Raw genomic sequence first — 13428 nt, 5'->3', positions numbered from 1 at the left:
TGTAATTGATGAGTTATGCATGCATGCGCAGGTACCACTTTATTCTCTAGAGAATAAGCTTGAGCAGGGACTAGTAACCGTCATAGACTCCAAACATAAAAATCCGAAGGAGTACGCGACCATGACTAAAATGCTCGAGAAGTAAGTTCAATCGATCATTATCGCACCATATCGGCAACTTTGTTCATTTCCTGATATCAAGTACTTGTTTTCTTTCTCTGGCAGGGTTTGGAAAAAGTTCACCACACAAGCTCCGGGACTGCCGGCGCAACTGCGATTTAACCACCCGAAAGTAAGTACTAGCTACTAGCTAGTTCCGCGCATCTCCCATTGATTCTAGCTAGTTTCATCAATACCATTTAGAATGCTTGCTTATCAGTTTGATTGACCTCTATTTCTTGTAAAGTGGTTGTGGCAGGAACCCGGGAATAATTTGTGCGGATACTACATTTGCGAGTTCATCCACCACACCACCTGTGAGCGGGGCTACTCTAAACAATAATATGAACTGCGTAAGCAATAATATTCACAATTTTTTTATTACCATCATTTGTGTTCAGTTTCATTCATATATATGTATTGACCCCCTTCTTGAAATTAGATGTGGCAGACGCGGGATGAACAACTACCACAAGATCGCATACGAGCAATTCAAGAGGAATTGGCGGGATTCTTTCTTGACCACGTCATCGACAAACACGGAGAATACCATTTGGAAGTTGAGTTAAGATGTTAGGGGATGTAAGAGATCTTATATTGTATATGTATATGTAGCCAGTAGCGTCGGATAGATATATGAAAACTTGTTGTTCGACCAATCTATCGGAGAAGGAGAGGTCGATCACTTCTCTATGTTCATGACGATCTTCTGTACTTAATGGTTTCCTTCATTTGCGTACTAGCTAGCTAGCGTGTCGAGTCCTCTTTATATGTAGCGTCGAGCAAGCACGGAGATAAGAGAGGACACTCCTCAATATATGAAACCCCTAAATTAACCCTACAAAACCCCCCAACCCCCCCCCCCCCCCCCTTCAGAAAAAACAAATCCAGCCCCTGAATTGCTGACGCGTGGACGCCTTTTGGTCCCGGTTGGTGGCACCAACCGGTACAAAAGGTCCGCCTGCCTGGGAAAGCCGCTACGGCCACGTGGAGCCCTATCTGTACCGGTTCCAGATCGAACCGGGACTAAAGGTGGAGTGCTTTAGTTACGACCCTTTAGTCCCGGTTCGTGAACCGGAACAAATGTCCCTCACAAACCGGTTCGAATGGCCCTTTTTCTACTAGTGTACTATTAACCCTGCTCTATGGTCAACTCCTCTTGGATCTTGTGCATAATAAATATAGTAATGTGGCTCTACCAGACAGTTGTGCAGTTGGATTTAATTGATCATCCTCTTCAATTATTTGCATTGAATGGTCACTACAGGATGTGACAGAATCTTTGCAAGTTGACATGATCCCACACCCATAATACGCGGCCTGCAAGGTCATCCATCGTGGTTGAGAAGTCACCACATCCATGACCACGTCCCTAGGTTTATTTTGTAAAACTAGCAGAATTTTCCACGCAACTTCATAGCACATCTAATCATTTGCAACTCAAGTGTCATTGAAAAACATACCTTGTCTCTTACCCTCAAGGTAAACTATTCTATTCGCCTTGAGAAGCCACTGGTACTCCTACATCACAAGGGATTATCCTTGCTGTAAAGTACACATCGCATCATTAAGTAACTCAGGTGTCAAATAATAAATGAAATTTCCTATGCACAACATATTCGTTCAATATATCCTCACTAGTTTATGATGTATGATTGTAACGCATATGCATATAGTTAACATCTAAGGCTCGTAACACATCATATTTGTTACGCAACACAATGCAATTTGTACACCGGTATACAAGTATTTATTTATTTTGATAAAATGAATATAAAAATATAAAAAAGTATTAATTATAATGGGCCTCTGCCTTGACACGATTTGAGCGCTAGTCAAGACATCGTGGATGCACGGTACCAAATTATTACAAAAGAAAAGAGAAGGGAATAAGGATCCGCATAATAACCATAACAAGCATCATCATCAACCATAAATAATGGCATAGGGAGGAAATGGACGGATTTGGTTGGAATAGGTGCCGCATACGGCAACCGATGTTTTAATTTTCCAAATACAATCTCTGCAGTGGGTGTAACTAATCACGTACCCGCTGCTGTGAAATTACCTTTTACCTAGACAAGGTATATTTTTCAATGACACTTGAGTTACAAATAATTAGATGTGCTACGAAGTTGCGTGGAAAATTCGGCTAGTTTTACAAAAATAACCCTGTGGACGTGGTCCTAGAAGTGGAGACTTCTCAACCACATTGGTTGACCGTGCAAGCCGCGTATTATGGGTGTGGGACGATGTCAACTTGCAAAGATTCTGTCACATCCTGTAGTGACCATTCAACGCAAATAATTCAAGGGGATGATCAATTAAATCCAACTTGACAACTGTCTGGTAGAGCCACATTACTATAATTATTATGCAGAAGATCCAAAAGGAGTTGACCTTAGAGCATGGTTAATAATATAGCCAACATCCGGTTATATGAAGTTGCCACATCACAGAGATCCAACCTAATAGCCTGCCAGTACAATAGTTAGTCAATACTACCTTTGCGGGAGTAGTATATTATGCCATTAATATGTGGCCTACCTTTTGTCTCACCAAGTATATTGGAGCTTGTGCTACAGCCAGCTGCAAGTTTACAGTCCGCTTCTTTTCTCTCTCTTCTTCTCTCCCCTCCAACTTAGCACAAATATTATATTTAAATCCGTATAGTCTGCTTACGTCACCTTATTGTACTTGCTCTCATAGGCCACAAAGAGGTGAGTACTACTCCCTCCATCTGGGTTTATTAGGTCTCACAACATCACAACCATGCCCGTTTTTATAAGGGCTCACCTTGGAAAGGTGCATTCATGCAACCAATTTATTGGTGAATTCGTTGCATTGAGATCCATTTTTGTTGGTGTCATGGATGGAGAATTGATACGCTCCATGTGTGTTTTTTCATTGGCTGCATGTGTGAGCTCACATGTGAGAGAGTGCACTGAGAGTGGAATGGAAGAGTTAATGTACTCCCCCGTCTAGGCGTGTAAGTCACCTTACAAAAACCAAATAATCACAAAGCACTTAGGCACGCTACATTAACTCCCTTCTCGTTTTTTGTTTCGTGACATATCAACCAATATGAGATGTGGGTCGTGCATGCTTTCAATGACTTGAGACTACCAAATATGACATACAGTGGTTAATTCATTGAATGCAATGCTATTAACTAGCAAAAAAAAATTAAGTTCTCTCGTTTTCACCTCCTCCTTGGTCGTGATGCACAACCTAAAATGACTTATACACCTAGATAGAGGGAGTAAACAAATTACTATGTGCCTTGGTCTAAGAGAAGTGGTCTTTAGGCCTAAGAGCATGGTTAAAAATATAGCCAGCTGCTGGCTATATGATCTTGCCACATCATCTATAGCCTAGTTGTATAGAAATATATACTACTTTGCTGATACACGACCCACCTCCCGCTCTCACAAAGTGTTTAGGAGCGCGTGCTACGGCCGGCTGTTTATCAATAGTCCGCTTCTCTTCTCTCTCCTCTTCTCTCTCCACCATATCATAAAAAAATATAATACTTAAAGTCTTACAACCCGCCTATGTCATCCTATTATACTTGCTCTAAGGATCTTCCCAGTGCTCCACGGTGGACAGGTGCTAAGCATGCCACATAAGAAAAAAAATGACATGGCACAATAATTAAGGAGGAGAGTGAGCACTTTGGTGACCTGAGGAAGAACCAATACCAAGCGCGTGAATTTAGGCAAACCACTTAAATGAAAGAAGTTGACCACTGCATGGAAGAGTTTAGGTGCTAAATTATTAAATAAAGTAAGCTTAGAAACAAGTTAAGCACATATCCATTGTGGAGTTGAGTTGCTAAGCTATTTAATGCACTTAGCACCTCATGTAAGCACCTTCGCATTGGAAGAGGTCTAATAACCCCGAACGGAGGAAGCACCTACTAGAGCTGCATCATTGTGTTATTTTATACAAAGGCTCTCCAATGGGGAATAATGATCCACATAATAACCACAACAAGCATCATCATCAACCATCAATAATGGCATAGGGAGGAGATGGACGGATTTGGTCGGAATAGGTGCCGCATGCGGCAACTGATGTTTTAATTTTCCAAATAGGATCTCTGAGATTGGAAGAAACCCCACAAAAATTGATAAGCTTGTAAAAGGATTTAACAGAATATAAGCCATAAGGTTCAAGTGGCCAAACAGGTACAATAGCTTCAATAGAGAACACAACTGATTTCATCAGAAAAAGCAACTTACCCCGACTAACAAGAATTTGTTAATGAACACATCTTCTAAAAGATAACTAGTTATGAACCATCCCAAACCTGCGCAAGTGTAGCATTTTTGTGCTGAGAAATTACAATCAATTCCCAAAATTTAGTCTTGAGTGAACACTCACCCACCCGGACATCATGTGAGAAGGCAACACTTTACTCATTGCCAATTTTCCATCTATAAATAGGTCTAGCAACTGAGAAAGCCCAGGAGATTTCTTTCCAGAAAGGAGATCCCACACGAGGTCTATCCCAAAGAATATTAGGTTTATCATTGTTGTATTTAAAACTTAAAAGTTTCTTCCAATCACTGGGATGACTGTCAAAGAACCTTTTACTCCACCCGCCAAAAAAAGAAGCTTTTACTCCAAGAGGCAAGCAAGGCCATGTTAAAATCCCTAAGACTAGGGACCCCCAAACCCCCAAATTCCTTTTTTCTAGAACAAGCCCAATATGATCCTCTACAAGCAGAAACAAACCCCCAAACATGAGGCGAGCAAGATGGTACTTATGATCCTCTACAATGTTGGCCGAGAAGAAATGAGCCATTTGAGAAGTAACGACTTCAATGGCACATTTAGGAAATTTAACCATGGATATGAGATAAGTGGGAATACTGGCAATACAAATAGTAAGCAGGATTAGCTTCCCCTAAGCCAACCAGATATATTCTTAATAATTGTATCAATAATGTTGAAGATCCTCCCTTCCCATTTTATTTTTATTTTTGAAATACAGGGGGACAACCAAATATTTGAAAGGAAAGGAACCAATATGACAGCAAAAGATCTGAGCAAAAGAACTAACGATGTCATCCTCCACATGGATAGTATGTAGATCACTTTGATGGAAATTAATTCGTACCAGATAACTTCTCAAAACAAGAAAAGATTTGTGAGGAACCCACTACCTCCATGAACGAGATCTAGATACTGAGGACTTTCACTACTTTTCTTGCAAGGTACTGAGGACTTTTTTCACATGTAACAAATGTTCTTCCAAGGTTTTACTGAAAATCGGGATATCATCGAAGAATACCAGAACAAATTCCCTGAGTGCAGGTAGATCAGAATTCATTGCACCCTGGAAAGTACCAGGAGCTTCAGATAACCCAAAACCCATAACCAAGAACTCATAATGACCTTCATGAGTTTGAAATGCAGTTTTAAACTCTTCTCCTGGGGCCATCCTGATTTGATGATAACCTGCCCTTAAATCCAGTTTAGTGAACCAACAAGCACCATGCAATTCATCCAGCAGTTCATCTATCACAGGTATAGGATATTTTCCTTTTACTGTTATAGCATTTAAGTGCCTGTAGTCAACTACCATGTGCCAGGTGCCATCCTTCTTCTTGACCATCAATACAGGGGATGAGAAAGGACTTCGACTGAGTCTGATCATTCCATTTTTGAGCAATTCCTTAACTTGTTTTTCCATCTCTGTTTTTAAGTGGGGAGGTACTGGTGTTGCACCTGGTATTAATGGAATTGTATGATCATACTGTCTCCTAGGTGGCAGTCCCTTTGGTTCCTCAAAAACAGAAGAGAATTTTTCCAACAGAGCTTGTACTTCAGGAATGTGAGAACTGTTTTCCTTATCTTCTGGTTCAATCAGTTCAACGCTCATAACTGTAAACTTGCAGTCATCAGGTAACACACCATGTAATTAATGTAATCCATTTTCCTTGGGACTGAAATGAAAACCACTTTTGATCCCAATCTATGACCATTGGACTATGGTTCGCCAGCCAGTCGAGTCCCAAAATTCCATCATAGTTACCTAACTGCAGGAGTCTGAACTCTTATTTGAATTCATTGCTCTGACAAGACCAACTACATTGCTTTACAATTTGGGAGCAGTACAGCTTAGCACCCCCTGCTACTGTGACTGTTATAGGTCGAACCTCTTGCACATCTTGCAACAATGCAGCCAGAAAAGAGTTGAGGAAGGAATGGGTGCTGCCCGAGTCCACCAGAAATGTGAGAACCTGGCCACAAACAGTAACTTGAAGTTTCATTGTTAATGGGGACGACTCAGCTGAACATGCTGCTGCTGACAGTAACATCAGATTGTCAGAGTCACTATCAGACGACTCCTGACAGAATGAAGCTGTGTTTTGGATGTGTTCAATCATCTCCTGCACTATATGGAGTTGAACAGAAGATTTGCACTGATGGTCCCTGGACCACTTCTCTCCACAAGTGAAACATAATCCTTTTGATTTCCTGTAGGTGCGCAAGGTGCTCCACTTATCTTCTGAAGAACCACTCTTGTTGTTCTCGACTGGCCTCCTGTCAACAGCAACTGAAGCTCTTGGAACAACTGAAGCAGTTGTCATTGCCTTCTTGAACTGAAACTGAGAGGAGTTTGTTTCACTTAATTCTTCATGGAGCAAAGCTATGTCATAAGCTGTATCTAAATCCTGGGGTTTCTGCAATGCAACTGACATCCTTACACCCGGCTTGAGGCCATCAATGAAACGAGTGGTATAGTACAAACTGTCTGGAACATCCTCATAAGCTGAAAGCTGGTCATACAGTTCCGCAAATCGTTCCACATAATCTGAAACTGACGATTCCTGAGCAATTCTGAACATCTGTCTCACCAGAGTCTGATGCTGATTGCGACCAAATCTGTTCAACAGTAACTGACAAAACTCTGGCCAGGACAAGTTTGGCGATCTGCGTTGTACTGCCTCGAGCCATCTGGCTGCCGCACCGTCAAACTGGGACGGGGCGTAGGAAATCCGCCTTGCTGCTGGGGTGCCCCATAGCTTGAAACAATCCTTGCAGTGCGATTGCCACAGTCGCGGATTTGAACCATCGAAACGCGGAAGTTCCACACGGGGAGCAGATTGGTACATGTCAGAAACGTCTGGAACAACAAATTCGCGAGGGGAAAAATTTTCACGGGGAGAAACGGACTCGCGCGCACCTCTGACCGGAGGAGGCACATAGACCTGATGTGCTTTCCCCCGGTGAAATTTGTCGAAGCCAAGGGGATCAACCGCTGTCGAATCGCGGTGGCCCCCAACTTCCTTGCTGGTCGACGGGCTCGTCTGCTTGCACGGGACGTCCTCCTTGCCGCAGCGCTCGAGATCCGCATGAATTTGCTCGACGTCGAGGTTGAATTCGGACCTGGCGCCGTCGATTCGCGCCGTGATGAGGCCGTCGAGCGCCGTTGTCGTCTCCTTGAGATGGTGCCGACGGACTTGATGATCTCCTCGACGTGCGCCTTGAAACATCGATCCAGCACCTCGGCGAAGTCCGCACGCAGCAGCTCCTGGATCTGCCGCCCCTCGGACGACAGCTTGTCCATGGCAGCGCTCCGCTGCTGGAGCTTGAAACGCGTGGCGTGGATGTGGCTAGGAATCTCCATGATCAAAAAGATCTGATACTAGATGTGAGGAACCCACTACCTCCATGAACGAGATCTAGATTCGAATTTGGTTTAGCTGTCCTCCCAACCACCCACACAGCTATTCAGATTACAAATCACACACGCCACACTCTCCAGGCCAAAGCCTCCTCTTCCTTCCTGTCCTCTGCTGGAGTCGATCGCCGTATTTAAACGCTAGCTACCGTTACACCCGCTTAGCTGGCCCAGTTTGGGCTTGCAAGCCACTGGGGAACCTTCTTGCTGCGGATGGGCCGGCCTGCTGGCCCAGTGCTTGAGTTGGCCTCTTCCCGCGCATCTTCCTGAAGAGCCTCCTCTTCGGTGGCGATGATTGGGCTGCTGACAAGATTCACTTCAAGTTCCTAGCATGATCAGTAGTAGAGGCATAAAAAATGAAAACGGTGACATCTGCATGTTGCATACTAACCACAGGAACAACACAAGTAAGCCAGCAATTATATTGTGTTTGTGGCGGATTAACTTGCATTTTGAAAACCCTGTGCAAGCCTAATAATTGCACAAAGACAATTGTAATGATACATAAGCAACCTCATACTACAGCCCCAAATAATTGGTCAAAGATGGTCAATTCTTCCGGATGTAATATATTCTTTATTCAAAAACAACTACAAGCAGAAACAGAAATACATGACAGTTAACGTCTGAAGGGCTATCAAATATATTGCTCGCTGGACATTTAGACTGACCCAAATTATTTCTTTAGTGTAAGATAAGAAGCTACTCCATTCCACACGGTGGAGATTTGATTACCATATGATAAATGAACTAAGCTTGTTTAGGCCTGAACTCGGTTCCCTGGATGATGAGCCCCTTCTTCCACTTGAGCTCCTCCCACTCATGCAGTTCCATCTTAATATCTGCTCCTACATCATCATCACCTGTGCCTGTGTGGTAATCGCCGATCACCAGCTCCAGCCACCCGTCGTCCCGTTGCCTTGGGTACCTCCTGACGCCCCCTACGCCGTCCTCCTCCGCGTGCTCGTGCGGCTCTCCGGCCTCGCCGCAGGAAGCAGCGGCACGGTTGCAGGGATGGAAAGACGGCGTGCGGACGCTCCCCGCCACCACCTGGCCGTCTACCTCAACATATGAAACCTGGCGCGGGGCGCTCAGGCCGTGGGCGTCGTGTGTGAGCTTGAAGACGAGGTAGCCTGCGTAGTGGGTGCCTGGTGAGAGCTCCTTACTGCTGATTCGGCCAGACAAGCCCAGCCAGCACACTGACACGAGCTCTGCCACCTTGGACCTAAGCTTAATCGTCGAACAAATTTAATTAAAGGAACACAAGGCAATTAACCTTGTACAAGTAATGCAATTTCCGAGATATGTATGAGAGGTAGTACAGTACTATCAAAGTGCAACGTAAAGTGGGGGCAAATGATCAAATCCCCCATGGTATAGTATATGGGAATTAATTACCGTGCATCTGGGTCCGACAACTCTCTCCAGTAAAGATCTGTATGACCCCAAGCGATTCCCATGTCGCTCACAGATAGCATGTAGCATTTGGCGCCAGTCGATCGCTGGAGCCCAAAACTCTAACGAACATTAACCAGGTCATAAATTAGAAGCCATGCATGCATATGTCCGATCGATCGGTACTCTACTTCATCAGAGAAACAGATTGAACAAATCGATGATCTTTTTGTCGCGAGGAAATCTAGCACTCACTCACCCTTTTGCCATCGTCGAGGAGGACATGTTCGTCACTGAGGTCCATGAAGAGCTCCTTCTTGGAGGAGGAGTCTACGAGGTGGACGGCCCGCTCCAGGATGGCGTCGCAGTCGGGCGGCAGGAACCGCTCCCACACGGCGTCGGAGTCCGCCGCTGACCGAAAGGCCGCGGACACCGCGGCGGCGCGGCAAGCGTCGGCCGGTGAGGTCAGGCCAATGGCCATCGCCAGGCATTCCTCCGGGACTCGCTGCATCCCGCCACCCTCGTGTTCCTCGTCTTCCGTCCTCTGCGTCTTGGTCGTCCTCGCCTGCTCCATGGTGGTCTTCGTTCAAGAGTTGCAGTTAGTTCATGGCTTGCACCTTTCCCCATTGCAGCAGCTCCATAGCGATGGCATCCTGTGCAACAGCAGCAGCTCCACAACAACGCGGCTTCGTGGGGAGGAAGGCGCCCCGTGCAGCACCTGCTGCAGCAATGGCGTCTGATAAAAGTAGATAGGCAGGAGCAGCGTCGTGGGCACGGCAGGAAGAAAAGGGACGGGATGTGCTGTGGGGCCAGCAGCCCAGCACCCAGCAGTCGCGGTGAAGAGGATAAGAGCATCTCGCACTAAAACAAATTTGTTGCTCCGAAATACTAGCGTTTTAGCGCGTGCAGCGAGAGGGTGGTTGCTTTACCTGACGCTGCAAAATTTAGCGTGCTCTATAGCGTTAAGACGTGGTAAAAACCAGCGCTCGCGACCAGCTGATGCTTGAGAAAAATCACGTACAAACAAATATGAAACAACATATAATTCATAGCACAGTTCAAGCTCCATACCACAAGCAAGTTCATACTATGCTAAATAAAAATAGATAAAAGGACGCTAAATAAAAATAGATCGCGTCGAGCGACCGAGGATCTTCATCGTCCCAGGTCGACGTAGGTCCCAGCTCGATCTAGGCTTCCGCCAGTTCCTTCCGCACATGCTTGTCCGTTCGATGCACGGCTCGCTCCGCCCTCCTTTGCATCCAGAACTCGTTCTCGGCGGTGACATCCTGTGGGAAGTGCTCACGCCGCACCGCCCTCTGTGCTCGTCCGCCTCCGCTATGAGGAGGCGGCGATCCTCGTCGTTGATTAGTCGCGGGGGAGGCGCGAGATCCCGCGTCTGCTCGCGCGTCCACTTGTCAGAGGAGTTCATCTGCGATCGAGGCCACCCGAGGCGCCACGCCGCAGCGTCGTACGCGTGGGCGGCCTCGTGGGTGCTCTCGAATGTTCCAAGCCCGAGGCGTGTATCTCCGGAACCGCGTAATACATGCCAGAGGGGCGAAGACGGACGCCGCGGTAGCTCGAGCCGCTCCGGGGGCGCGGCGGCATGGTGGGGTGCTGGAAGAGGCAGCGCGAGAGGGCGCGACGGTGGCGGGGCGCTGGAAGAGGCAGGGAAGAAGGCGCGGCGGGAGGAAATCGTGGCGGTTGTCGGGCGCAGGGGCGCGGCTTTTCACCAGCGCACTGGAGGCTGGAACTACCGCGCGCACTGCTGCTTTTTCCTGCATGCGCCAATTCTTTTCGCGCGCCTACTGGAGCGCGCCGCGTGACCTCTCGCGTGCCAAACTAGTGGTTTATCCAGCACACCGGATATTTCGCGCGGCTGTTGAGCATCTACAACCCGACTTTACAAATCCGGCCCCTCAAACGCCCGCGGACGCGACCAGGCGCGTCCAAGGACAGTGACTGGTCACACCTCAAATTAGCCACTCTGCATCCGACTCTCTCATATTTCAACCCCTAAATCCATACAAAGCATGCAAAAGAAATTCCATGTATTACATACTCCCTCCGGTCCTTTTTACTCTGCATATAAGAATTGTTTGAAGTCAAACTTTATAAAAATATTAACATCTACAATATGAAAACTAAAGTCATGAAACATCTAATGTTGTTAATTTCACATTTTGAATGTTGGTAATTTTTTTCTATGAACTTGGTCAAAGTTTACAAGGTTTGACTCCAGACAAATTTTATATGTGAACTAAGGACCGGAGGGAGTACTACGTACTACCCTAACTACTCTCCGTCGTCAGAGATGTCCATGACGACGGTGTCGGGTGCCGGCTGGACGGGCGGGTAGGAGGGCTCCGGCTTATCCTCCTCCTACTCAACCTCATCCATGTAGGCGAGCATCTTCGCCTCCTCCGCGGTGTACTGCGCCTCCATCTCATGCCGGAGACGACGTCTGGCCTGCACAGCTGACTCTGGCCAGAGGAAATCGAGGATGGTTTGCTGCTCCGCCTACAGATCTGCGTCGCCAGTGTCTCCCGCATCCTCCTCTAGCTCATCCTCCTCCTCCTCCTCCTCAACCTCCTCCTCCTCCTCCAACTCCTCCTCCGGATCCACTGCATCCGGAGGTAGCCCCGCGGTTATCCTGGCTTCGCGCCTTGGTCGGATATGCTCAAGGAGCTCGAGTCGGCGCTCCGGCGTCAGAAATGGCTCGTTCCTCACCCGGCGGCATGGGGGTATGGCTACTAGGCGGACGGGTGGAGTAGAAAGTGACGACGACGGCGATAGGCAGATAGAGGAAAATGTGGATGGATGGTAGGGCTTCGGTGCCGCTGGTCAACTTAAATAGCCGGGCTAGGCAGTATGCGGCCCGCCGGAGCGGCGCCACGTGATGATGTCGGTCCGATGGAGGAGACGTGCTTCGGACCGTCGGGTTTTTGGGCATTTCCGCATTGGACCCCGTCGTCAGTCTAGTGTGGTGGGCGTGCACAGGTGCGCCCGAGCGCCCCATATCCGCCTCATATTTGGGCTGGATATGAGGGGTGCCAGTCAGTCCAGAGTTTGAGACCTGTTTGAGGCATCCGTCTGGGTCGAAAAATCGTGACCGGTCAGTGACCGAGCGGGCCACCCGGGCGTTTGAGGCCGGTTTGGGGCGCCCGGGTGTAGATGCTCTAAGGTAGCAGGGTGGTGTGTGGGTCCATGTGGGGATGAGACGTCCCTCCGGCGTTAACGCTACAGGCAGTGTGAGAGCATATACAGCCGCATAGGACAAATATGGCTACTCAAACGCCTAATTTTGCTGCGTCTACATATGTGTTTCTCAAATTCGGCACCTCATATCCATGCAACACATACACGTTTGGAAACGAACGTACGTATTTCTTCTTTTGGAATCTTCCCTTGAATTTTCCTACGCTGAACTTCTTGACAAAGATAGCAATGCCTTCGTATGATGGGCTCTCATCTGAGTCAATCTTATCACTTTCTTCTTCATCATCTACTTCTTCACTTCATTCTTCATCACACACATATTTGGCCTTCAAGGTAAGATTGGTCTTAGGAGTTGATGTACCATGCATGGCAAGATGTTTTGTAGCATTAGCCTTGGATTCTTCAAATAATTGGTATGTGGATATGATAGGGAGCAAGAGCATTTACCAATTTATCTACAAGAAATTGCTTGGTCAAGTTGAATCCATCTGGTCTTTTCATAATCATAGGACTCATGTCGGCGGCGAGAGTCATGAGACGATCAGGAAGATGCTTGGGATTCACCCTTCTCCGTAAAAAAGTTATTGCAATGCTCCTTTGGCAATTTCATATTGAGCAAGTCGGAGAGTGGAGGTACCAGTCTTGGTCACCACAATGCTATCTCATAATTTCTTTGAACATGTGAGAGCATCTCTAGTCATTTGGCCCCCCAGGGACGTGAAGAATCGCCGCTTGGGGGCCAACCGGTGCTAATTTCGACGTGGGGGGCTCGGGTTCCCAGCCGACCCCCAAAGTTCGCCCCCCCCCCCCCAGCCGCCGATTTCGACCCAAATTCGGTGCAAATTGGCCTAAATACAGCGTTCATCAACACAAATTCAACATAAACTAATTTTTATCACATAGCTCATCACAGAAATCAATACAAATCAAATAGTTCAACGAAGCAAACTCATAGTTCA

At 46.9% G+C, this 13428-nt stretch overlaps 1 protein-coding gene across 1 annotated transcript; it reads right to left on the bottom strand.

The window, feature by feature from the left end:
• Positions 1-8408: 8408 nt before the first annotated feature.
• LOC123117866 (putative F-box protein PP2-B12) lies at positions 8409-9990 on the bottom strand. The gene is made up of 3 exons (XM_044538532.1): positions 9510-9990; positions 9254-9372; positions 8409-9080 (listed from the first exon to the last, which is right to left on the bottom strand). The coding sequence occupies exons 1-3, from the start codon at positions 9822-9824 to the stop codon at positions 8606-8608; spliced, it is 909 nt and encodes a 302-aa protein (XP_044394467.1). The 5' UTR covers positions 9825-9990; the 3' UTR covers positions 8409-8605.
• Positions 9991-13428: the final 3438 nt, after the last annotated feature.

Source organism: Triticum aestivum, chromosome 5B, assembly GCF_018294505.1.
Source record: "Triticum aestivum cultivar Chinese Spring chromosome 5B, IWGSC CS RefSeq v2.1, whole genome shotgun sequence".
Taxonomy (NCBI): domain Eukaryota; kingdom Viridiplantae; phylum Streptophyta; class Magnoliopsida; order Poales; family Poaceae; genus Triticum; species Triticum aestivum.
This window is presented reverse-complemented; position numbering and strand designations above follow the sequence as displayed.

Bases quoted from the DNA above. Each gene is read 5' to 3' on its own strand.
- LOC123117866 (XM_044538532.1), bottom strand. From the start codon at position 9,824: ATGGAGCAGGCGAGGACGACCAAGACGCAGAGGACGGAAGACGAGGAA. The intron at 9,373-9,509 runs GTGAGTGAGTGC...AATGTTCGTTAG, and splicing joins TCCTCGACGATGGCAAAAGG to AGTTTTGGGCTCCAGCGATC. The intron at 9,081-9,253 runs GTAATTAATTCC...GATTAAGCTTAG, and splicing joins TTGTCGGACCCAGATGCACG to GTCCAAGGTGGCAGAGCTCG.